Source organism: Adiantum capillus-veneris, chromosome 4, assembly GCF_014529385.1.
Source record: "Adiantum capillus-veneris isolate H3 chromosome 4, ASM1452938v2, whole genome shotgun sequence".
Lineage (NCBI taxonomy): Eukaryota > Viridiplantae > Streptophyta > Polypodiopsida > Polypodiales > Pteridaceae > Adiantum > Adiantum capillus-veneris.
The window spans coordinates 10,143,690-10,170,598 of record NC_140934.1 but is presented as its reverse complement, the minus strand read 5'-3'; the positions used below and the strand labels follow the sequence as shown (position 1 = coordinate 10,170,598).

Below are 26,909 nucleotides of genomic sequence, written 5' to 3'. Positions count from 1 at the left end.
ATCAAACAAGATTTGTGTCTCTTGAACTTGCATGTGATAATTGCTTGAAAGAGGCAACAACGGAAGAATCTTGAGTTAGACGTAAGTTGTCAATAGCTTTTATTCAAAGACGTTGACCATAAGCCCACATGTTTGTATACATTCGAGCTTAGATCAATATATAAATGATATAAGAAAAAAAGGAATATTGCTTGTTTAGTTTAAAGTTTTCAAAACCCAAAAGTTACCTTTCTTTCACATCCGATCATAAACTCTCTCTGTTTTTCCTTGAGATTGTCTCATGATCTCTATCCGCCCGTTGCATACGGGCGTATAACCAATCCATGAAAGTAGGTACGTCTTCGATGTTATTTAAGTTGGTTTGACGTCTGGATCTCCTGTTTTTACGTATGCCAACTCGTTGGTTCACAAGTTTCTCCTCATACTCCTCAACAAATTGTTTCATGCATTCGCTATTATAGACAATGAAAGTAGAAATATCCTCCAAATTATCTTGGATCTTAAGTCGAAAAGGGACTCCCTTACCAAACAATACCTCGTCTCACATGGTAGAAGAAGACTCATTTGTCCATACGCGTGGAGCTTCAAAATCGGTTTGCTCAAGATATTCACAAACGTAATACATGCATTCTTCAAGCATCCATCCTTCCGCCATAGAACCCTCTGGTCTTGCTTTTTGACGTACATAACCTTTCAGTACTCCCATAAATCTCTCGGCCCCAAACATCCATTGAGTAGAAACAACACCAGCAAGCTCTATCTCGTCCACTAGATGGATTAGCAGATGAACTTGGATATCAAAAAAGGAGGTTGGAAGTTCCTTTTCCATTAAACAAAGAAGCTCTATACATTCACACTTCTTTTGTGGAATTAACCCTTTGTCAATTTCTTTAGATGTAATCCATCTATCAATAAAAGAAAGAAGATATTAATGTTATATTTGAATTAAGAACTTATCAACTAAAATTTTACACTAAAATTTAATGAGTGATAAATACCTTGCAAGCGATCCAAAGCGATATATTACGTCTCGGACTCCTTGGGTAGTACATCCATCAATAACAAGGGGTAGAACATGCTGTATACATGATTAATCCAATCAACAAAACATGCAAGAAAATAAATACTTACGAAGATTGATAAAACATTACCTTCACAAAATTGTGCCAATCATGTGTTTTTAAACCAGACAAGATCTTGTCATCTAAAGTGAACATGTTTCGACAAGATGCTCCATATCCTGTAGGCGTACGAATCAATTGAATCCTCTTGTTGATAGTCTGCACCTCTTCAGCGCTGAGTACCCATGGGGCAGGCTCATAGGTTGTGTCACATCCAGTTTCATCAAAAAGTGGCCATAGATTAGGCTTTGAGTTTCGATCCTTTAAGTCATTTCTTGCTGCCACTGTGTCTTTTAAGCCAACAAGGTATTGCCATAACGAATGACCAACGTTCTTAAATATATGCATAGGATCAAGAAGATGACATATCTTCAAATCCTTCCAATATTCCAAAGTGTACCATATCGAAGGCTTTGAGCCAGAGAACGTTTTCCTCTGGCTCGCACCTTCACAGCGTTATCATCATCACCGCTTATGATCTCCGACTCCGGATTGATAGCGGGCCCAACAGTCCACTTTAGATACCAATCCTTTGGTGTGTTTGGTATGGGACATTTCCCTTCTTCTACCTTCCCCTTAAAATGTATGGCTTGCCTTCTATTTCGTAGATGATGCTCTTCAGGTAAAAACGTCTGTGTCGAAGATATATATTTTTGTTGAGGTTTTTGCTATAAGTTGATCTCAACCAATCACCACACACAGGACATGCTTCATAACACTTGGTACATATTCCTGCATGAAAAACATAACAAAGATTATTAGCGCAATAAATATACAAAAAACATGTATATATCTAAACCATTTACCTGAGCAAAAACCATATCCTGGAAAGTCGTGGATAGTCCATGCTAAAATCCCACGAACAATGAACTGTCTTTCACCAATGCTTCTTGACATATCCACGACATCAAACACTCTATTGACATTTGAGATACGTCATGTGAATGTTGATTTGTGACGTTATCGATGTCATAATCTGGAATCTACATATTTGAAGGTAAAGAAGATTGTATCAATAGCATGCTTATATATAAAAGGAGAGAGAGATGTGCATGGAATTCAATAACATTTGGAAACAATAAAAAATAATATCAAAATAAATTAGCGACAGTACGAAACGTAATGAAAATTAAAGTGTAGAATTAGGGTACAAGAGTTCAAAATAACATTAGGAATTTTATACAATGAGATCTTAACCCTCATCTGTTAAGGGTGCTCGTGGAGGTCTACGCCATCCATAATCGACTAGCAATTCATCACCAGCACGTAATGATTTGATAGCATGGACAACTATATATCTTGGTACATCCCTAGTCATGTGTCTTGGTTCATGACTATTCTCACACTCCACAAATGTGCAATTGGTTCTTGCACTTCTCCCTCGACTACTATTGATTAAACCTGCTATGTTTCCTTGAGAGTAAGGTCTTCCATAAACATAGAGTCTTTGGCCTTCTGCATGTGTAATCCCTCTAGCAGAAAGAGAGGCTGCATTGAGACATAATCCATAAGTAGTCATGCTCTGGATGTAGCGAGTGAGCTGATGCCACAGACCCCATCTATATATAGGTCCACAAAAAGACATAAGGGTGACCTCTGAATGAGGGGGCACATGCAAATCCTGTGCAATAAAGACGCCTTGTCCCGCTCCACTGATGGTGGATGGAGCAATCATGTAGCGATTGCCCCAAAAGCCAAAAACCACTCCATCTGAAGGAAGTGGTCCTCCTTGCCAGCCTCCGTATCGTAGCTCTGTACTAGATCCTGTAAATGAGTAGGCAGTGGATGATCTCCACCCATCTCAGTCTCCAATGGAGGAGGTAGAGGATGTCGAGAAACCTCGAGCTGTCATGTGCACCACTGGTAGTAAAGTCATCCTTGCCATCAAGTTAAGATACCTACATATATAATCTAGTTACATTATATATTTTACTCTTTGATTTTTAAAACTCCAATATCAAAAAAAGGGAGATCAGAAATATACCATCGATCGATGTTGCTCCTCAGGTGGTGGTGCTTGCTCAAAAGTACCATAAGTCATCTGATGTGAAAAGCACTCCCGTCGTGGCCTGCGATACGTGCCACAACAACGAGCACACCAGCATATAATAGGCTCATCATAGTAGAAATCATCGTAAACGGGCTCATGTGAAGTATCGGAACTCTGTGCACCCCGGCTACCACTAGTAGGAGGTGGTGGTGTACCCTCTGATTGATCCGAATTTGGATTTCAATTACCATAAAAACATGAGACATTTATCAAATGACCAAAATAAAAAATTCAATAAAAGTAACAAAACATTGAAGTCTGGTAGTTATATGGTATATTCTAACGCTTATTGTAATTTAAATAAACAGGCTCTATTGTATGGTGCCATCAAACAAGAGAAATGCAACCATTTGCATGGACACATGGCAATTCTTCCGCAAGGAGATGCGCCTACGCATTAATTTTCCCCAACAAAAGGTGTGTGCCTTTGGTAATATATATTAGAATTAATATGAACTTTCCTAGATTGATTCTAACTTTCTCTAATCTATGTTATTTTGTTTATTCAAATTTGCTTGGGAGGAAGCAAGAAAGAGAGTAGCTTTACGTCACACATTTAGAGTAGGGCGGATGGGACGGGATGGATTTGTGGCCACATTTGTGAGTATAGACCATTCACATATTAACTTTTAAAGGTAGTATTATTGAATGCAAAAATTAATAAGTCTTTGGTTGTGTCTTAATGTAGACGAAAGACTATGGTCGTGCACCGACGGCACAGGAGATAGAGTACGCCACATACTGCGGCTATCGTGCTTTGTGTCAGACACTTACTGACACTCCAGATCCACTTGTACGTATCTTTGTTTTTCTTTGTAGTTTTTTTTCATGGTAACTGTAATATATTCTTTTTTTATTTCACTAACTAATACAGGAGCAGCATGGGGAGGTTGATATGACAGAGGTGTCTCGACAGGAGGCCGAGGGGCGACGTCGAGAGGTTGAGAGGAGCAGCATCCCAATCACTGGCCATGATGGTGACGATTGCAGAGATGAGGACAATCATAGTCCCACGGTTCGGACCAGTGGTGGTGGCACTAGCGATCATGAGACCGATGATAGTGAATCTTCCAGTAGTGATGGATCACATACTGATCCTGCGTAGAGATTTCTTTTGCATATTTGGGATCGTTATATATGTATTTTTCAGTGTGCATTGCTACATCGTATGTGATGATGAGATTTGTTTTGTATATGTGAGGATTGATCACCACACATTTTGGACACATGTACATAAAATTACTGATGATATATACTGACATGTGTTTGTTGCATCACTGAATTTGTCTATTGTCAAACAATTAATTATTTGTCAATAAGATAATTAACCTAAGTAACCATCTCAATGTTATTTATTTGTCTTTATATATATTTTTTAAAAAGATGGATTGAAATCATGGTCATTGTGCTACCAAATGATGATGTGGCATGTGAAACCTAGTCCTAAGTTTTCTGTTAGTTGATCTACTTCTCAAAATTAAGGCATTTTGATCTTATAGCACTCTTGTGCAAGTCTTTAAGAATATAAAATAAATATCGCTAGGGACGTTAGTCTTTCTGTTCAGTTGTTGTTGTCCTGGTTTGGGTCACCGCCTGTGGCTTTTCGCCCGATCGGTTTACACATTGTTCAAAAGGCTTTCAATGTTTCTTTTAAGATGAAGATTTGAACTATGACGTTTCAAAGTACCAAGCATCATACGCTCCAAGTTTCAAGTTACGTACCATGTACCATGTACCATGTACCATGCACCAACGACAACTATCAAGTTTCATTATGGAACCTAATACCAAACTCTAAATCAACTGCCAAATCTAACACTAACAAGTTTTCTTGGTTTCTATGTCAGGCTCTAGTATTAACAAGCTTTTGATTTTCATATTTTTTGTAAAGGTAGCAGATTTTATGCTAAGTGTCAGATTCTACATATCTTGTACCAAATCAAGTACCAAGTTTCAAGTTGCAAGTACTAAGTACCAAATCAAGTACCAAGTACCAAGTACCTTATACCGAATCTAACACTAAAGAGGTTTTATTGTTTTCATGTTAATTTATTATAGTACCACAAAGTTACATTGACCAATTAATACCATGGACCATGTACCAATTGCAAGTACGAAGTTTCATTATGGAACCTACAACCAAATTAAAGCAAGGACCAAGTACCAAGTACCAACATGTGCCAAGTACCAAATATCAACATGTACCAAGTACCAAGTACCGACATGTACCAAGTTTTCTTTATTTTCATGTTAAACCCACATGTCCCGAGTTGTATGAAATAGGGACAAGTTTTTTTTTGTGGACTCTAGAAACGGTCCATCGGCAAGCCATTGGAGCTCTTGTGAGCCCACATGGAATGTCCATGTACCAAGGAGGCATATGGGCAAGCTATACGGCTCGCTAAGAGCTCAAACAACTCGTCGATATATGGATCGTTCTCAAAGTCTATTTTTTATTTAATTTAAAGTTCCAAATTAAAAAATTAGCAAAGAGAGAGAGAGAGAGAGAGAGTTGTTTACCATAATTCATCTTGAAGCCGAAATTATAAATTTATATCGCTTACGTACGCACCGGTCCGATCAACGTCCGCACTAGAATGCGAAATGCCAACAAATATATGAGCAACGAGAGAAATCACAAATGCAAGAACACCGGCGCGAGAGAGAGAGTTAGAGTTTGTGGGTGTGTGTGTTCCACTCGAGAGCTAGAGTTTGTATGTGTGTGTAGAAGAGCTAGAGAGAGAGAGAGAGAGAGAGAGAGAGAGAGAGAGAGAGAGAGAGAGAGAGAGAGAGAGAGAGAGAGCATTAGAGCTAAATTGTTGTATGTACTGTGTGTGTGTGTGTGTGTGTGTGTGAGAGAGAGAGAGAGAGAGAGAGCATTAGAGATAAATTGTTGTATGTACTATGTGTGTGAGAGAGAGAGAGAGGGAGCGGAGAGAGATCACTTATGAAACCCTGCACGTCATATAGTCGTTGCGTGTTCAAAGCGTCGCTGATGCGGTCTTTAAAAAAAAAAAACAACTCATCGCTTAAGCATCTCGCCGCTTGTGCCACGCGTCGCTTATACCACGCATTTTTCCACACATCGCTTATGCCACGCGCCGCTTATGCAACGAAAAGTAAACGTCTTATTTCTGTTGCTTATTCGACGGTAACTCGTCGCTATAGCCCTCGTTAAATGCCTCATTTATGTGACGTACAGTAGCAACGGCTACAACGATGCCTTTTTCACTCGCTAATGCGACGAAAATTTGTCGCTGTAGCCGCCGCTATAGGGGGACAAATGTAGTAGTGTATATCACCGCTGCTCCAACAGAGGGCACTCTTCTAGCAGTTTTTCCCTGGGAGACGATGACCGCAAATCCCTATGATCAGCTCCAAGCGTGCGGCACATTTTTGCAGCATCTTATGGAGTCTCTACGTTCGGCCTGGCCAGCTCCCGCAACTGAGGCATGCGTCACTGAGCTGAAAACGCAGGTAATGGCTTTGCAGGCTAGCATCACCAATTTAACAAATCAGAATGTAGCATTAACTACGGCAGCTCGGTGGAAAACTGAAGAAATCCAGGCACTCAAGGAGGCTAATTCTGTGTTTGTTGCTTCTATTCAAGAGGAATTTCTTCAATTGCGAATGCAGAATAGCCTTGCCACTTACTTAGCATCTCATCCTGGTGATGTGATGATTAACATGAATGATCTGGATGCCTTAGAAGTGGAGATGCAGCAGGACCTCCACAATTTTTTGGAGACTCAAATGTAGAGTTGGAGATCAAGGATGTCTGCCAACTCAACAGGTTGTGATGAGGCAACCTGAGCCATTGAATAATGATAGAGGTAAGAATATTATCCCAGAAGGTTTTGATATTGCTGATTGGGCGAAAACTACAGAAGATTTTGATGAGGCCTGGCTCATGTCTCTCATTTGTACGAGTGATTCATCGCTTTCGTAAGGAGTGGCGCAGAGTATGTTTTTGGGTGGAGACTTTGGCTCATTTATTCTCCCTCAGTCTTCTGCCATGTCCTCCTTTTTGGCCTGCACTAAACAGATACTTGCCTCGGTATTATCCTCTGCATATGCCTCTTGCTCCTTTGCCACATGCACCTTAGTCTATTTCTTTGCCAACACAATTTATTCCAAGGGATCCTTGGCCGGAGAAACCTGAGATAGAAACACAACTATTGGCCAAGGTGTATCGGGCTTATCGCCAAGATTTTCAAGGATTTGGATATATCGACATTTCCTCCTCACCAGAGTAGGTGGAGGAACAGCAACCAGAACCTTTGATACGGAGGGGCTAAGGTGTGGGTTTGCGCAATCCACCATGCGTGCCAGGTGTTACGCCATAAGACGCACAATGCGGTATTGCGGTCCTGTGGAGGTTTGGACATTGAGGACTAGGAGTCATGCGGCTTTGGGACAGTTCTTCATAGGATATCATGGGACAGGACGGGGTTTTGCACCATTCTCGATCTGCGCTGGAGCAATGGTTGTATATGGGGAGCATACCTATCTTTGGGGATATCTCTAATATTCATGTTATCAATACATCTTCTCTCTTGTACTATGTGTTCGGTTGCATATCAATGAAGAAGACGGTGTTCTGTTTCTGTAACTTCTCTTCTGTTCTACCTTCCTGTGTTCTGATGTTCATATAATGTAAGACAGTTTGAGGGTAATCATTCCCGTAATGCTTATTACTCTTCTGCAGGCAATAGACATTATAGGACCTAGCCAATAAAGCCGCCACTGAACCACAGCTAAGAGAGACGGTTGAAATACTGTTTGAAGCTTACATCAAGTGCAATCAACCATTACCTTAGGGGTGGATGTACTACATCATATTGCCATAAGTTGGCTAGAGCCAGGCTAACCAGGGGAAAACCCACTTTATATGACCCCAATACCAAGACTTGGAATCCACTGACACCCTACGAGAAGTAGAGATGAAGATAAGGAAAAAAAAAAACACCTGGAGCAAGAAGCTCTATTTAGGCTAATTTAGAAGGACAATGCTGCTCCAAGTGTTCAAGAACCTTTCAAAGTACTTCCTAAATCTCCTAAAAACCTCAAACAGGTGCTTTTAGTGCTACCAAATTGCCACTGTAATGTAAAAAAAAACCATTTTCGACCCGCTCCCAACCCCTTGTCCATGTGCCCTGTTGCTTGATGCTTAGGTTGAAGCCACTGAGTGCTGCTCAGGCTTATGCCATCCCTTGCTGATCAAATTCCCTCAATATTAGCATTGATGTCGACCTCTCCCCTTTCCTCTAACCTCTACTGCCATGCCGTGAAAGTGCCCACTCTTTTCCCCCCTCCCTTTTTTAAAACCCTTCCCTTTTCCCTTTCAATTATTACCACCATTTTTTGATCTTGCACTAGCTGGTACCCCTACTCAGTATGGCCTTAAAAAAACCAATAAAGCTATCTCAGACTCCATCTCTTAGGTTTTTGGGAGTTTAGTATTTTAATTCCATACGAAATTGTAAAAACTCTTGTATTTGATCTCAATTTTCATCCAAAGGATAAATCATAAGAATCACCACACCCATAAAAGTGAGATAGGACAAAAATAATAGCTTATCGAGGACTCTATAGTCTGTTGTGTCCAAGGAGCTAGCTTGGCTGGTTGAGGCTTCCACTACAACAGATACTTCACATTAGCGACGCTCGCAGTGCGACGCTCAAAAGTGAAAATCCACGGCGTCTCTATGAGCGTTGCTATTCTATTTGTTGCATAGAGACACCTATAGCAACACCCATAGCGACGCCGACAGGGGTAAAAAATAAACCGAGAGTGGCAGAAACTCAGATCTCAGATCTGACTTTTCGGCGCTCAAGCGAAAGAGGTAACCCGCCCCTCTCTCTCTCTCTCTGTTCCCCCCCCCCCCCCCCCCCCCCCCCCCCCCCGCCCCCCCACACACACACACACATGAGGAGAGGAAGGAGAGCTAGGTATTCTCCTTCCCTCTCCTCTCTCTCATGTTCTCTTCCCCTCTCTCTCTCTCTCTCTCTCTCTCTCACACACACACACACACACACACACACACACACACACATTGTGTCTTTGAGAGAGAGAGAGAGAGAGAGAGAGAGAGAGAGAGAGAGAGAGAAAACAAAGAGAAATAGAAAGAGGGAGAAAGAGAGAGAATAAAAAACCAAAGAGAGAGAGAGGGGGAGAAGACGAAAGAGAGAGGTAAGGGGAGAAAACAAAGAGAGAGAGAGATTAGGTTAAGATTTAAATTAGATTTAAGAATAGGTTAGATTACATTTAGATTTATGTTTATGTTGAGTTTAAGATTAGGTTAGATTTAGATTTACGTTAGATTAAGATTATGCTAGATTTAAAATTAAGGCAAGATTTAAGATTAGCTAGCTATGTTAGATTTAAGTTAGATTACATTTAGGTTTAGGATTTAAAATTGGATTAGATTTAGGTTATGTTGAGTTTAAGATTAAATTAAATTTAGATTTAAGATTAATTTTTTTAAAAGATTAACTAGATTAAATTTAGATTTAACTTAGATTACATTTAGGTTTAGGTTAGATTTAAGATTAGATTAGATTATGTATATTTTGAGTTTAAGATTAGATTAGATCTAGATTTATGTTCGATTTAAGATTAGATTAGATTTATGTTAGATTTTATTGCATGTCAATGAAGGTGCGCTTTGCCCAAAGAGCAAACACTAGTTACACTACAATATGTATATTCCCATCAGAATCTGGCACCTATTAACTCACACACTAACCATATTCAATTAGCCACGAATCACCACATGTTCAATAGGTTAGATTTAAGATTAGATTTTGGATTTATTTTTTATATTAAAATCTACCTTCGAGATTATGGCAAAAAAATTAGAGTTAGGCGAATGGTGATCCCTCTCTTCCTCTCTACGGATGTGACCTTAAGTTGGAAAGCTTTCAACGGCATGATACTCAGATTGGATGCCAATATGTAATGTGCTAAGTAATCCCTCGAACAAAGATCTGCTATGAAGAGATGTTAAGATGATGTGAATTGCTACAACTAGAGAAGAGGCAAAGGGGTTTTGTCCATTACATGCACTATCATGTAGACGTGGGTGTGTAGATTTCTTGTACCCACAAATATAGGCATTGACCAATAAAGACGAGATTATAACCCGATGGTTCTGATCTTTATGCACCTCTAGACCGAGGCATGCGGGAATTGGACATAACTAGAGAATGTGGTAGTTTACAGTATGAACAAAGAGAGAGAGAGAGAGAGAGAGAGAGAGAGAGAGAGAGAGAGAGAGAGAGAGAGATAAAAGACAGAGGATGCCAATAGAAGACTAAATTTATGTCCAGGTTATAAGGTGTTTACCTTCATTATGAGTAGTGACGAGAATGTGGGGCCGTCCAACCGAAACACCTATCTCTCAACAAGGATCTTATGTCCTTGTAACCAATGCAAGCATGCTGCGCGACGGACAAGACGCATTTCTTTGCAGCACGTTCGCGGATTTGGCGAGTTTGATCCATCTATTATAGATCAAGTTGTTGCCAATTATAACTCGTCGGACTCTGACGCTGGCCAACAGGCAGCAATCTTGCAACCCAATAGACGTGTTCACAGGCGCTTTGGTCAAGCAGCATACGTGAGGCCACAAGATGTAGCTTCTAACACCTTGGAGGATGATCATGTAGATCACATTCCCAACAACGTAGTGTTTGAGCCCGATATTGATAAAATGATCGAGACAATCATGGTTTCAAAAAGGCTTATCTATGATGATATGAAAAGTGAAGCCGATACGCCATTGTATGATAGAGCACGTGTGTCTAGATTGAAGGCGCTCCTAGTTCTTCTCAACATGCAGGCAAAGTTTGGATGGACTGACGCTAGCGTCACAACGCTTTTCAAGTGATCTATTACAATGTGTTTACTTTAATAAAAAACTCCAGATGTATAATGATCTGATAGATTACTTACACAAGTGTACCACATTTTTTTCGTTGTGTAGATTGCTCAAAGAACACATATTGCCAGCTGATAATGTGATTCCAAATTCTAGAGAGGAAGCAATAAAGATCTTGCAAAACTTGGGGATGGATTACAATTTGATTCACGCTTGTCCTAACGACTGCATTCTATTTAAAGGGGAATACATAGACATGGAGAAGTGTCCGAAATGTGATTCCGAGAGGTATCGAGTAGATCTCCACGGAACAAAAATTCCACAAAAGGTTTTGCAAAATTTTCCTCTGCTTCCTCGCATCAAGCATTTCTTTGAATGTAAGTCCATGGCCACCCTAGCATCATGGCATGAGGAGAATAAATCTTTGGATGGTGTGCTACGGATTCCTGCAGACTGCGCAACTTGGAAACATATAGATGAAACATGGCCGGAAGGGAAGCTCAAAATTTGTGCCTAGGCCTGGCTATGGGTGGAGTAAATCCATTTGGTCAGAGAATCAACATCTTATAGTGTATGGCCCGCTGTCATCGTCAACTACAACATTCCCCCGTGGTTGACTACCAAGAAGGGACACCTGTGCCTAAGCTTGATTGTGCCGGGGTGGTATAAAGTGAAGAATATGGATGTGTATCTTCGTCCACTATTGGAAGAGCTACAATAATTGTGGATTGGCATAGAAGTGGTGGATATGAGCCGATACACAGGTCGACGGAATGCTTTGATCATAGGCATTCTAATGTAGACCATGCATGACTATCCCGGACTAACAGAATGCTCATGTGATTTACACTCAAACTCAAACACTGTAAATTTTGGTTTTTGTCAAGCTTATCTATTGTCATGTGTATACATGCAGGGCTTCAAACAAGCGGATACAGAGCATGTGTCACATGTGGACCTAGACTGTATGCACGTCGGGCACCCTCATTGAAGAAGCAAATCTATGAAGGTCATCAAGCGTATCTTCTAGAGAATCATGTGTTACACGATGGATTTTTGGGAAGAGATCCACCGAGGATGTCTCCACAAGCATGATTAGAGCAGAAGGAGATGTGTGATGACGGTTTGCCCGCAAGGATGAAGAGACTCTCTCTATGGTACGACGTTACCATATTGGCCACGACTCATGATCAATCACTTGCTCGATCCAATGCACATACTCAAGAATGTGGGTAATCTGCTATGGGACCATCTCACCGGCAAGATAGATACTTTGGGAGCTAGGGTTGACCTTAGAAATGTGGATCGTATGGAGAATTATTGGCCACAAACAGCATCCGATGGATCGATAAAACTCCCTAAAGCGCCATGGATTTTGACAGGAGCCCAAGAACGTAAAGCAAAAGAGACCATTCGATTTGTGCGGACCCCCACTGACATAATGCACTCGCTCTGAACGTGTTTCACTAAAGAAGGAAAGCTTACCGGTTTGAAGTCACACGACTGGCATAAAATGTGTCATGTATGTTTGAAGTGGAATATATCATAGTGGGAATTGTGTAACAAATTCGTGTGTGGACTTTAATATCATTGCTAGACGTGTTTTGCAGTTTATTTTATCGGTGGCCATTGAGGGATGTTTGTCTCCTGATGTCCGTAACACAATCTACAGACTTGCAAAGCTGGTGCAATGGATCTCACAAAAGGAGACCAATATAGACTCCATACCATTCACCAAACTAAACACTGCGGAGGTTGTGTGCATGTTTGAGAAACACTTTCCTACTACCATGCTAACCATTCAGGTGCATCTTCTTGTTCACATAGTTGATGGTGGAAATAGCTAGCACAGTACATTCCAGATGGATGTCCTTTTTAGAATGTTTCATGATAACACTTAAGGGATATGTGCGTCATAAGGCACGTCTGGAGGGTAGCATGGTAGATGGTTGGCTGGTATCAGAGTCCTTAGTTTACATTGGAGAGTGGCTAGACGGATTTGATAAAGCCCAAGACATGCTATGGCAAACCATAGATGATGAGCGCATATCTGGGATTGTCATGTGCAATCTCGGTGATGAGAAGAAGATGACGGAAGATCTAGAGGCTAAAATTAATCGATTTTGTATGCTTCACAATCCAGTGATGCAAAAGTGGATTTCACAATACGAGGATGCAAAGCAAGAGCGACAAAGGGCACAGATCGAGTGGAGACGGGGAAGACGACCATCGATGCATTATCCAGCGGGTCTGGAGAGCCTACCAACATTCATGAGCTTAAGATGATTGCACAACCAATTGAAAAGTGCACAACAGTGCGGTGAAGAAGTGACAGAGGAGGAGTGTGAGTACTCTCAAGGTTGCGTGACCAAGGTAAGTTTGCAATATACGATCAGTGACTTTCTAGATGTTTGAACGACCACTCATAATCTTTGTTGGTTGTAGTATAATTCATACACAACAGCATGGTGTAAAAGTCGACATTTTAGGATGGAATGGATTGACAAAAAGTGTTTTACTCAAGATTGTGGAATCATGGCAAAATTTGAATAGTCTAGTCGACGACGGTCCTCTGATGCAGATCCTGTGGTGGCAGAACTCAGTTATTTTGGCATGCTTTAAGAGATTTTGAGGATCGATTATAGAGGATTTTTTGTCGACTTGTTCGACGTGCAATGGTTCAAGATAAACATGGAGGGTCGCAACGCTACTGTGCACATAGGAGAGTCTGGTTTCCTTGAGGTGGATTTAACTAAAAAATGGACCGACCTAAGAGACACTTTTGTACTACCCGAGCATTGTGAACAAGCAAGCATGTAAATAGTTAACACCCAATTTTAGAAGTTATGTGCTTGGAAGCTCTCATGTAAGTTATGTGGCTCTAGCAGGTGATATTTCATTCTACAAAGTCTGCATCAAACTGGTGGTACGTCATATAGGTAGCCCCTCATAGTGCACGGACGTATGAGGGATACCATGTGCCAATCACAGTGGCATCAATGGAGGAGATTGGAGAAGATGGCAAGTCAGAAGTCACTGAGGTGGTGCTAGACGAGCATGGGTGCATGCAGAGGATCTACAAAATGAAACGGAGGACATCTGCCTAAACAGAGAGCTCTATATAGATATAGGGAGTTATGCTAAGTTGTGCGAGGATGAGAGAGAGACCTCTTAAAGCCATAAACATTGTATTTGAACAATTTTGCTCCATTTTATAATATATAGTGTATTCATGTGGCTATACTTGAGAAATTAAAATTGTGCTTAATTGTCATTACGTCCACTCTAGGTACGTATGCTCCATGTATGTTCTCACAAGCAGGGACACTCCTCAGTGTGTCGTGAAATTATGATAAGCCAACGAGCACTGCGCTCCGAGTGCAATGCAGATTGAGGCTGCAATCGCGAAGGAGGTGATCCGTCTATGCTCATAGATGCTGCTCGTCCCTCCACTAGATCTAGTTGATTGGATGAAAGAGATGCTAAGAAACACTACTACTGCTACTTAGCGTCTCTTTCACCCGATCAACTAGATCTAGTGGAGGGGCGAGCAACATCTATGAGTAGAGACGAATCACCTCCTTCACAACTATAGCCTCAGTCTCCATCGCACTCGGAGCACAGTGCTTTTACAAGATACGTAGAATGCACACGGGAGACAAATTCACAAGGACTTCTGTCCTAAAATCTAATATCTGAACAACCCGAATGATTTTCTCATATTAAACTGCTCACTTAATATGGAAGAATAAACGGGAACAAGGATTAAGATATAGATGTGCTTATAGATCTATTTCAGCACGGGGCCAATGGTAAAGGGGCCCAAATGAGAAAAGGTCTATCAAAGAGCAAGGTTAACCAATGGAGCAAAAGACCTTAAGGTTCTCTTCATTAAAGCATCCAAAGGTAAGTTTAAAAGCCTTATTACCAAGTTCAAAGTACTTGCTACTAATGAGGGGGCGAGCCCTACAAAGGAGGGAGGTGGATAGTATGTGAGCACCTCACCAATGACCCATACTCTTATGAAAGAAAAGGGGCCACATGTCAAGTGTAGAGGCACATCACTCAAGCAGGCAAGGGGGCAGCTTTCTTAAGCAAGGGCTGTGCTTAATCAAGGGGGGTGCTAGCTTAACCTCACAAGAGGGAAAGAAGGACACTTGTCAAGAGACTACACATCTTTCCCCAAAGGGAGCCAAGCTCTCATTGGCTCGAGGGCTACATGGTCCAGTAAGCTTCAAGGAAAGCCTAGGGAAGGGGGTCGACCTAGCTCTCTCTCTCTCTCTCTCTCTCTCTCTCTCTCTCTCATTTGAGCATCCCACGAGCTCTCTATCCCTCATTCTTTCCTTCACACACTCTTGTGAAGCAAGGATTCCATCTTCTTATCCAAGCTTGAGAAGTTGAGTGCTTACTACCACAAGCTCTTGGCTATGGATGCAAATCCACAGAAGAGAATGCTTATGTTTGCTTATCAATTTCTCTAATCTTCATTAACACTATGATAAGCTATGCTACACGAGCTATGAGTGATTATGTGCAAGGGGTTATTGCTTTTTCGTAGAGCTACTTCTAGTTCTCTCTTCTTCCTCACTCCCTGCCAGCTCTCCTCACCTTTCATGGTGTTTGAGGTCTTGGGATTGAGGCTGGGCATTTTCCAAGTTCATGCTAATCATGTCTATTGTTGTTATACTTGGTGAGTGAAGGTTACCATCTTCATATCATCAAGAAGGTCTCAAGGAACACAAACACTTGTGTTGTAAACAAGTCTTCCGTCAAGGAAGAATCTATAATACAAATGCCTATTGGAGGGGGGACCGGCTCAACTAATCCGGTCCTCTATTGGTGTCAATTTATCTAAACTCTCACTCTCTTTTACAAGTATTGATCATGCCATGTTAATGAAGTAATGTGTTAGTGTTGCTCTGTCCATCCAAGCACTTTCTTTCTCACTATAAATCTATACTCAAAAGAATGCTCAAGGAAATGCTCAACATGTTATTCACTTTCCTCTCCAACTCAAATTAAAAGGAGAATTCCATTATATTGGTATTAGAGCATTTGGTTTTTCTTTTCTTGCTTAAGAAGAGAGGTCTTTAAGTAGCCTATAAATGGTTGATGTTGTTAATTATAGTAGGGTAAGTGGAACTAAGATCTATTATCGGTTTTGTTGAGCCCACTATGTGGGGTATGATGCACACCTCGAGAGATTTGGACTTAATAATGGAGTCTTTTTAGAATTTCCAATGGCTTTACCATTATTGAGCCATAAGAAGTTTGAAAGAAGCTAGCCCTCGGCAACTCTGCTATGTTAGACCTACTCCTCTACTCTCTATAATTAACCACTTTGAGCCATGGGTGTAGATACTTTAGAGCCGATTTTCAAAGGCTAAGAGGAGTGGAAACTAAGGTTTTGAATTGCCAAAGCATACACTAAGTACATACATAAATTTTGTTAACATGGCTGACAATAATCAAGAGAGTAGAATGAACATTGATAGCTTTGATTTTGCACATGAAGGTGCTAATGATGATGCTCCCATGTTTGTGAATTATCTAGTCACTAGGTTGCAGCAAGCTATGGGCAACCATGCTTTGCAAGCTGAAGTTACTCAACAACTTCGTGCTTATGGAATTTCCCTTCCTCTCCAAGAGAAGAAAAGCTTAGGAGGCCTCTTGAAGAGACCCCAAAAGAAGACTTTCTCCCATACGAGAGGAGGAATCTAAATAGCAAGGAAGCAATAAAAATTTAAGTTCCTCTGAAGATGTGGCTCCACGAAGACAACGCTCTCGACAATCGCCTACTCCTCCCAAGAGGAAAAGATCAACACATAGTCCTTCTCCTCGGCATTCCGAAAGAGAGGAGAGGAAACAAAGGAAGAAAATGGCTAGGAAGAGGTCACCCTCTTCTCCTTCATCTTCACCTTCCTCCTCTTCCGATGAAAGCTATGGATATTCTCCTAGAGAATACAATAGGGGAGGACATTGAAAATCATTCCCTGCATGGAGAAGGTCCCAAAAGTTAAAGAAGTTCAAGGAGGGAGGAAAGAGTATCTCTTTTCTCACTTATGATGGCACCTTTGGTGCTACCGACAACAACAATCGGTCCAAGGAGAAGGGAGTTTACAAAGGTAAAAACAAACTCTCTCCTGAAGAGCTTGAAGCTTTTCGCAAGGACCATAAGTGTTTCAAGTGTGGGGAGCAAGGAGATGGCTATTGTTCTTGCCCCAAGAAGAATACTTGCAATGAGACTCCTAGGCCTTCCACCATCGAAGCTCCAAAAGAGGATGCTCATTGCAAAGGCTCATCACTCTCCTATGCTTGGGGAAAGGTAAGATAGCATGATACATTCATCTTGTTTGACCCTGGCTCTACTCACAACTTCACATCAATGGAGTTAGCCACCAAGTTGGGCATTCAAGCTTTTGAGATGGGAAATATGGTAACGGCTGATGCAGCTTTCAAGGGACAACAAACCTCTGTTATTCCCTTGATTGGGAAGTTGAGGCTTCATGTCCAAAGCTATGTCGACAAAGAAGACTTTTTCATCTCTTCTCTCCAACATGAGGATGTTATCCTAGGGGCATCATGGTTTGATCGCATGGCTACCAATATGAAGTTCCCTGAAAGGAGAATTTAATTCACTTACAGGGGAAAGAATATGTATATAGATGCTAGTGAGCGTGGTTGCACTATTCCACTTGTAAATTCTCCTGCTTTTGATAAATCAATGAAGAGCTCAGTTTCTTCGTATATGATTTTTGTCAAAGAGTCTCCAAAAGATCCTAATGTTTCATCAAAAGTAAATGGTAGGAATCAAGAAGAGTTATACTTGTCTAATTTTCTAAAAGGATTCCAAGATGTGTTCACCGATGATATCCCTATGGACTTACCTCCAAAATGAGGTGATGATGACCATTGCATTGAGCTCCTTTTTGGAAGCTCACCACCTAACAAGCCTCCTTATCGAGTCTCACAAGCTCAACAAGAGGAGATCATGAGGCAAGTACAGGAACTGGTAGACAAAGGGATGGTGAGGCCTAGTTCCTCTCCTTTTTGTTCTCTAGTCCTTTTAGTGCAAAAGAAAGATGGCACATACCGCATGTGTGTGGAGTATCAAGCATTAAACCATATCACTATCAAAAATAGATTTTCCGTGCCTCAGGTAGAAGATCTGTTTGATAAGCTACAAGGCTCTACCTACTTCAGTAGGATTGACCTTAAGAGTGGCTATCATCAAATAAGGATAGTGGATGAAGATATCTTAAAGACCGCGTTTCACACAATGTTTGGTCTTTATGAATACCTAGTCATGCCTTTTGGTTTGACTAATGCACCAGCTACATTCAATTGTCTAATCGAGAAATTTTTTAGACCATATCGCAAATTCACTGGAGTGTTCTTTGATGATATCATCATCTACTCCAAGTCTTTCAAGGAACATAAGCAGCATCTCCAAGTGGTTTTTCAAGCATTGAGGGAGAATAAGCTTTTCCTCAACCAAAAGAAAAGAGATTTTTTCCTTCAAGAGATTCAATACCTAGGTCATATTATCTCTCAAGATGGTATCCGTATGGATCCATCAAAGTTAGAGGTAATAAAAGCATGGCCTAACCCAAAGAATCTACATGAGCTAAGAAGATTTATTGGTATGTGTGCATACTATAGACGTGTCATAGCAAAGTTCTCTCAAATAGCAGGACCACTACATGACTTAACTAAGAAGAATGTTAAGTATGTATGGACTGCTAAAGAGAAAAATGCTTTTGAGAAGCTCAAGGAGAAGCTTACCTCCCAACTAGTCTTCATGCTTCCGGATCTCTCAAAACCATTTGAGGTCCAATGTGATGCTTGTGGTGATTTCCTTGGAGCAGTTTTGCTTCAACAAGGGCATGCCATAGCATATGAGAGCCGACGAATCAATATTGATGAACGAGTCTTGGGCATTTATGAGAAAGAGCTTTTACCTGTTCTACATGCCCTAGACACATGGAAGCACTACTGTTGGGGACTTTATTTATTCTACGAACCGACCACCAAAGTCTCAAGTATTTTATGACGCAAACCAAGCTCTTCGACAAACAAATGAGGTGGGAAAATTTTCTTTCGCAATTTAATTTTCATATTGCTCACATTGCTGGTAAGCACAATCAAGTGGCTAATACACTTTCATGACGACCAAAAGTTAATGCAGTGTCTATTGCTACTCACAATGACCTATCCTATGATAGATGAGTATGCTACTGACCCTGATATTAGAGACATAATATCCGCCCTTGCTTTGGGGAAGAAAGAGGAACCATTCACCTTGGAGGATGGTTATCTTCCCCACGGCAATAGGCTATGTGTTACACATTACCTTCGTGACAAAGTTCTGTATGAATCCCATGCTCCTCCATATGCGGGGCATAGATGTATTCAACCTACTCTCCGAGGAGTAGAGACATACTTTTATTGGCCTACCATGAAAGTGGACATACAAGAGTATGTTTCAAAATGTGTAGTATGCCAAAAGACCAAATATGATAGAGGGAAGCAACATGGATTACTCCAGCCATTGCCTATCCCTAATTCACCATGGGAGAGTATATCCATGGATTTCATCTTTGGATTACCCAAGTCTATTCATGGAAATACGGGAATATGGACAATAGTCGACAGTTTTAGCAAACAAGCACACTTTATTCCTGTCAAAAAGACTATTAAGGCACATCAAATGGCAACTCTCTTCATATCTCAGATTTGGAAGCACCATGGATTACCCACATCCATCGTGTCAGATAGAGATATTCCTAGAATGACCAGTAATTTTTGGGAAGGTCTCTTTGAAATTCTAGGAACAAGATTGAACTTCTCTTTGTCCTATCACCCACAAACGGATGGCCAAAGTGAGATAGCCAATCTTACAATACTCGATCTACTAAAGACTTATGTTACAGAAGTAGATTAACGCTCACAATGGGAAAAGTACTTACCACTTGTAGAGTATGCTTACAATAATACTGCACATACTTCTACGGGAAAGGCACCTTTTGAGATCATTGAGGGAAGGCCAAAAAGTCCCTTGCTACTTAAAGTACATGGGAAGATCTTCGCCGCCGCCGATGAGTATAGCCGTGACCTACAAGAATCTTTTCAAAAGATTAAGGAGGCTATATCCATCTCTCAACAAAGGCAAAAAGCTGTTGCTGACAAGCACAGAAGGGCCTTAAAATTCCAAGAAAATGATTGGGTCTTACTTAAGTTTCCTAAGGCTTGATTAAGGCAAACGACGGGCAACAATCCTACGGGCCATCAAAAGTTATTATGCTAAGCTAGCAAAAAGATACTATAGTCCTTTCCAAATCTTGAAGCCTATCAATGAGACGGATTACCAACTCAAATTTCCCAACCATTGGCTCATATACAATGCTTTTCATGTGAGCCTACTTAAGCCCCTCAAAGGAGAGCCACCAAGTGAACCAATTATTGAAGATCCACCCGAAGTTGAAGACCAAGAAGAGGTGCTACAACCCGAAGCTATCCTTCGGCATGAAGACAAGGTACTAAGACATGGTAAGATTATCTGACGGTATCTTATTACATTAAAAATTTTTCCTTTTGAAGATGCTGGATGGATGCAAGGAATACAACTTAAGGATAGTATGAACCTTGTCAATGCTTACAATGCTACATTAGAGTAAGCAAATGTACAAATTTCTTTTGAATGACTCACATTTTTGTCTTATAAGACTAATTCTCTTTTTATTGGGCACAAATTTAAATAGTATGCGTGCTTATAATCATGTTTGTGAGGACGACATCTCTCAAACACCAAGTAAAATTTGTCACTCTACTTTCGGAGAATGAAATGGACTAAAGAGCAGACATGCTTGCGGCAGCTATGTCTCCCAAGCACCAAATGGATTATTCATCCATCTTGGAAAGATGTCGTAGGGTAAAAAGGGATCATCTACCCGCTAAGTAAATTGACTACTGACTATGACTTCATCTCTTCTACCTCATAGTCGAGGACGACTATGATTGCAAGAGAGAGGTAATGTCATAAAATCTAATATCTGACCAACCCAAATGATTTTCTCGTATTAAACTGATCACTTAATGTGGGATAATAAACGGGAACAAAGGTTAAGATATAGATCTGCTTATAAATCTATTTCAGCACGGGGCCAATGGTAAAGGGGCCCAAATGAGAAAAGTTCTATCAAAGAGCAAGGTTAACCAATGGAGCAAAAGACCTTAGGGTTGTCTTCATTAAAGCATCCAAAGGTAAGTGTTAAAAGCCTTAAAGACATAGTCTTTAATTTTTACTCTTTAGTCACTAAGGTCCAAGCAAGTAAGGGGGTAGCTTGCTTAAGCTAGGGTTGTGTTTAAGTAGGGGGCCTGCCTTCTTATCAAGTTCAAAGTACTTGCTACTAATGAGGGGGCGAGCCCTACAAAGGATGGAGGTGGATAGTATGTGAGCACCTCACCAATGACCCAATATACTCTTATGAAAGGAAAGGGGTCACATGTCAAGTGTAGAGGCACATTACTCAAGCAGGCAAGGGGAAGCTTGCTTAAGCAAGGGCTGTGCTTAAGCAAGGGGGGTGCTAGCTTGACCTCACAAGAGGGAAATAAGGACACTTGTCAAGAGACTACACGTCTTGCCCCAAAGGGAGCCAAGCTCTCATTGGCTAGAGGGCTACATGGCCCAATAAGCTTCAAGGAAAGCCTAGGGAAGGGGGTCGACCTAGCTAGCTCTCTCTCTCTCTCTCTCTCTCTCTCTCTCTCTCTCTCTCTCTCTCATTTGAGCATCCCACAAGATCTCTCTCCCTCATTATTTCCTTTACACACTCTTGTGAAGCAAGGATTCCATCTTCTTCTCCAAGCTTGAGAAGTTGAGTGCCTATTACCACAAGCTCTTGGCTATGGATGCAAATCCACACAAGAGAATGCTTATGCTTGCTTATCAATTTATCTAATCTTCATTAACACTATGCTAAGCTATGCTACAAGAGCTATGAGTGATTATGTGCAAGGGGTTATTGCTTTCTCGTAGAGCTACTTCTACTTCTCTCTTCTTCCTCACTCCTTGCTAGCTCTCCTCACCTTTCATGGTATTTGAGGTCTTGGGATTGAGGCTGGGCATTTTCCAAGTTCATGCTAATCATGTTTATTATTTTTGTACTTGGTGAGTGAAGCTTACCATCTTCATCTCATCAAGAAGGTCTCAAGGAACACAAACACTTGTATTGTAAACAAGTCTTCCGTCATGGAAGAATCTATAATACAAATGCCTATTGGAGGGGGGACCGGCTTCCGGCTCCAACTAATCGGGTCCTCTATTGGTGTCAATTTCTCTAAGCTCTCACTCTCTTTTACAAGTATTGATCATGCCATGTTAATGAAGTAATGTGTTATTATTGCTCTGTCCATCCAAGCACTTTCTTTCTCACTATAAATCTATACTCAAAAGAATGCTCAAGAAAATGCCGAACATGTTATTCACTTTCCGCTCCAACTCAAGTTAAAAGGCTAATTCCATTACAACTTCACAGATATTCTCTACACAGGAATCCCTCCCCCTTTATGAGTCCTCTCTCTCTCTGTCCCTCTCTCTCTCTCTCTCTCTCTCTCTCTCTCTACTTGTCCATGTTTTCTTCTTCATTCAATATTAAGATTAAATTCTTGTGTGTTTAATGCAGGTATGGATGATGATGAGTTTCTTTCTTCTTTGTCAGCCTAGCAGAGGTAGTGGTACGATGATCGTCATCGCTTTGGAGCACCATCACGTCATTCTACTCCTTTAGCATCTCTCTCTGTTTCGGAGCTCAATGCGCTCCGAAGCTTCGGTGTCGACGAGATGATATTCACACGTCTAGGAACTGATGCTCTAGTGGTGGCGGTGGCGGTTGTTGTGGGAATGCCGCCGCTGATGCCTCGACAGCCCCCACACCAGCCACGACATCGCCATCTATGCCAGGTTTTGTGTGGCTATCGGCCGTTCTTGGCTACACACCACTACCTACTCCTCCGGGAGTCACCCCAGTCACGACACTCCTCGCTTCGGGGCCCAGACTCCAGTGGAGACACCTAACGTCCGTGCCCCCATCAACACGCCGCTAGAGACCCCTGTCGGGACACCCAGGTTCATGTGTCACAGGCGAGAGGGCTTGCTGTACTCCATCGACTTCAGCGACGGCATCATCTTGGATAATGAAGGCAAGAAGGTGATCTCACACATGCGCGGTCTTTGTTCTCAGGTGTTTAAACACTACATACTAAACACCTGGAGTGAAGTACCAAGTGAATTAAAAGACAGAGTCATCAGCATGCTGCATGACGAGTTTCCCGTGTGAACATAGGATGATTGCTTCAATGAAGATTTGATGAAGGTTCGAATGCGCGAATACTGCAAGCACAAGCTTTCTGAAGTGCAAAAAGAAATAAAGCATGGGTGGCACAGACGAGATAGGCTGGCCACTTGGAAGAATGCGAAGTGAGCAGCACGCGAAAATCCTGACAAGTATAAGCAACAAAAGGAGGTAGCCAAAGCGGGAGTAGAGGCAGGGAGCTCGCACCACTTGGGGAGCGGCAGGTGGGCATCATTTGAGGCTGATTTTGTAAGTGTTTTTGCATTTCTCTTTAGGTTTGGTAGTTACATCTATTTGTACTTTTAATTCTAACATAATGGATTCTTTGTATGTTTTGAACAGTGGTCGTCCCACATGTACGATCGCGAGTACATAGGTAAAAAGGCCTTAAATGCCTTGATGGACATTTTGAGTTCTTGCGACCTAATGGTTAGTATTAGGGTTTACTCTTTTCTATTTGTTGTATTGTTTTGTAACTTATATGTTTATACTTACAGAAAACTGTCTTATTGATTTTTTTGCACAATCCGACAGATACGCCACTTGGACGTGATGAGACGTCTGATTAGACGACGTTAGTCTAGCCGTAGTTAGATAGCATTACTTTCCTTTTGTTATAGCATGTATAATGAGATGACGTGTATACGTCTTTTTGTAACTATTGAAAAACCATGTATATTTTCTCAATAATGACAATGGTGTTGTAACTATTACATTTGCAAAGCTTAACAATCAAGTGATTTTGCCTATGATATGTACAATTGTCATTGATTTACTTTTATCAATTTACTTTTGTCAGTTTTGTATCTTTATTCTGCAAACAATACTATGGATGATGGAGTTAATGGTTATATTGTCTTGTGGGTGACTACTTTGGGTCTATACTTTGCACTTTCTTTCAAAGGTGAATCAGGGCTTATCTTGGATTCATTTAGGTTTACTCTATTACTGAAACATTCAATATGGTTGATGGGTGGCAGGGCACTGAATGCCCTGCCACCCAAATTTTTTTACTCTTGGACGTCGCTATAAGCGTCGTTATATAAGGCTTTGCAACATCGCTATGAGCGTCGCTATAGGTAGCCTATATCCGTCGCTATAAGCGTCACTAGCCTATATCCGTCACTATATGCGTCGCTATACAGTGACTAATATAGCGATGCTTATAGCGATGTTCCCGTAGCGACGCTGTTAGCGACATTGGGGAGTATAAAAATCCAATGTATTTTCGTCGCTAAAAACGTCACAAGTGCACACAACTTCTTGTAGTGTTCAAACTCCGTGACCTAGGTCATGGGTTCGAAGACGACCAAGTGACCATATGCGCTTATAAGGACTTTTGTGTCGCTTCGCATGAGATATGTGAAATTTTTTGATATAAAAAATGAGACTCTATAGTCATATGGATAACAATAAAAAATCATCAAAATTTAGGACTTTTAGCTAAGCCAATATGATGAAAAGTCAGAATGGCCTACATCATACCATGGGCAATAGTGTGTGTGATCACTACTCAATGACCGTCTTCATAGAAATAGGATTCTAGGGGGACTAGCTTAGTTGGAAGAGAGTTGGACTTGCATCACCAAGGTGGTGGGTTCAACCCCCACTAAGCATCCTTGGAGGTATCCCATGGCAAATGATGGTCCTGGTTGCCCGCACTGATGCACGGAGTTGGTGGAATAAAAAAAGTTGACTTGTCAACACTTTATTAAAAAAAAAAAGAAATAGGATTCTAGAAAAATGGTTGTCATGTCTGTCGGGGCTTCATATACTTAAGTAAACATCTCTCTTTAGAGAAATATAGTCAACTCTCACTATTATTGCCTAGGCTAAGTTAAAGCCCCTCTCGGTGAGAGATAGGAAAAAAACAAATCTTCCATTACATAGTTGCCATGTTAGAGCGTATCCGCACGCTGAGCCAGAGAGGTAAAGCACATGTCACCTAATTCGTTTGCTTCTGTCTGCAAAAGAACTGTTGCATTTTGGCATGGTGTCGTGTAGCAGCCAAACGAAGAATCCTTGAGCTAACTCTATCGAAAATGGCAGAGTTGGACTTCGAAGAGCTTTGTTGAACAAGTGCTTACAAAATTGTTGAGCGCAGAGTTACCCCCGGACTCCCTCCATGCGAATCTTCTCTTACCCTGATTGACAAGCTATATTCAAGGGTCCACAATTGCTCCAAAGGAACCCAAGAATTCAAATTCTGCATACATGAGGAAAGGGTAGGGACGTACGTCAATCGTGGTAGCTCCTCATTTGCCAAAAGAGAGCAATAAGGTTTTTTAGATGAACCAATCAACGAGTGATCTCTACAGCTCAAAACAAAAGATGTGCACGCAGATTTGTAGTGAGGAAAGTGAATGGAAGTTGATCTTAGAGGCTTTTGCCAAGATAATCTATGAGCTATCCACGCTGACACAACCGATTTGATGTACCTATTTCGTGGGAACTAGATTCTTACAAATTGCACATCTACACTGCTAGGGTTGAACCCCAGCCTACATGCATCACGGAATGTTGCCCTCCCTTCTCAACTCTAACAAAATTGGTAGGGTGTTGGTAATATCTTGCCATCATGGCAAGGAGCCCTAAATTGGTTTCCCAGACAAATGAACCAGCTAGAGTGAGTTGACCAAAAAGGTCAATGCTCCCTACACACGCAGGCTTTGAACCCAACGCCACTCGCTAGTGACCTCAGTGATCTACCACTACTCCTGCATGCATGGATTGAAGTATATGCACTTGCAACAGTACATAACTAAAAAATTGTTGGTGTCGCATGAAAAAGTCACACGACTGGCCATGCCGGTGACCTCCACCTGCACTGTGGCTAGCTTGAGCCCAAATTTATACGGAGCCAATTGGTAGAGTTGGGAACACCCCCCCCCCCCCCCCCCCCCCCCCCCCTCTTCCCACGTCTCTATTTGACATCCTCATTTTTAAGAGGGGATCTACGGTCCCAGATGAACATTCATTGTGGGCCGCTTGATTCATATGGAGGAAAAAAGAAGGGTGTGTGGTGGGTTTCGACCTCGCAACCTCCCCCTCCCAATGCTATTGCTTTACCACAACACTATTGCGCGCGTTTTGAAAGGCATGGAGGATGATAGCATTATATTATGTCCTCCTAGCTAGCCATCACGATCTTAATTCACACTAAGTTTACTTCGAGTTTACATCTAGTTTAAATGCAAGTTCACAACGAGTTCACATTTGTTCGAGTTTACATCTAGTTTACATCAAGTTCACATTCGAGATGAACGGCTGTGATCTTCGCCGAAAAGCGACGCCGATTTTCAATCGTAGATCCCCTTTAAAAAAGTGAGGGTGTGAATTAGTGACGAGGCCCCCCTTCCCCCCTTTTAAGTGGTAGTATTCCCCCCTTTTAAGTGGTAGTATTCCATATTCCAGAATGTCCGCTGTGTTTATAGCTCCAGGTCAAATTTGATGACCCACGACAGGGATAGAAGCTCTGCTTGTGTGAACCGCTAGGCTCTTCAAC

The 26,909-nt window shown here is 41.4% G+C and overlaps 2 protein-coding genes and 1 pseudogene across 2 annotated transcripts; 1 reads left to right on the top strand and 2 right to left on the bottom strand.

Annotated features, from left to right (window-relative positions):
• Window positions 1-973: 973 nt before the first annotated feature.
• LOC147458688 (uncharacterized) lies at window positions 974-1,676 on the bottom strand (annotated as a pseudogene).
• Window positions 1,677-2,313: 637 nt separating this feature from the next.
• LOC147458687 (uncharacterized) lies at window positions 2,314-2,796 on the bottom strand. The gene has a single exon (XM_086511494.1). It carries the CDS (start codon window positions 2,794-2,796, stop codon window positions 2,314-2,316), a length of 483 nt encoding a protein of 160 aa, XP_086367620.1.
• A 693-nt stretch (window positions 2,797-3,489) lies between these two features.
• LOC147458686 (uncharacterized) lies at window positions 3,490-4,276 on the top strand. Its single transcript, XM_086511493.1, has 4 exons — window positions 3,490-3,601; window positions 3,698-3,771; window positions 3,860-3,964; window positions 4,046-4,276. Exons 1-4 carry the CDS (start codon window positions 3,490-3,492, stop codon window positions 4,274-4,276), a joined length of 522 nt encoding a protein of 173 aa, XP_086367619.1.
• The last annotated feature ends 22,633 nt before the right edge of the window (window positions 4,277-26,909 follow it).

What these genes read in the sequence shown, in the direction of transcription:
- LOC147458687 (XM_086511494.1), bottom strand. Translation starts at nt 2,796, where the DNA reads ATGATTGCTCCATCCACCATCAGTGGAGCGGGACAAGGCGTCTTTATT.
- LOC147458686 (XM_086511493.1), top strand. Translation starts at nt 3,490, where the DNA reads ATGGTGCCATCAAACAAGAGAAATGCAACCATTTGCATGGACACATGG. An exon ending in ATGGATTTGTGGCCACATTT is followed by an intron (nt 3,772 to 3,859) that starts GTGAGTATAGAC and finishes GTCTTAATGTAG; the next exon opens with ACGAAAGACTATGGTCGTGC. An exon ending in CTGACACTCCAGATCCACTT is followed by an intron (nt 3,965 to 4,045) that starts GTACGTATCTTT and finishes TAACTAATACAG; the next exon opens with GAGCAGCATGGGGAGGTTGA.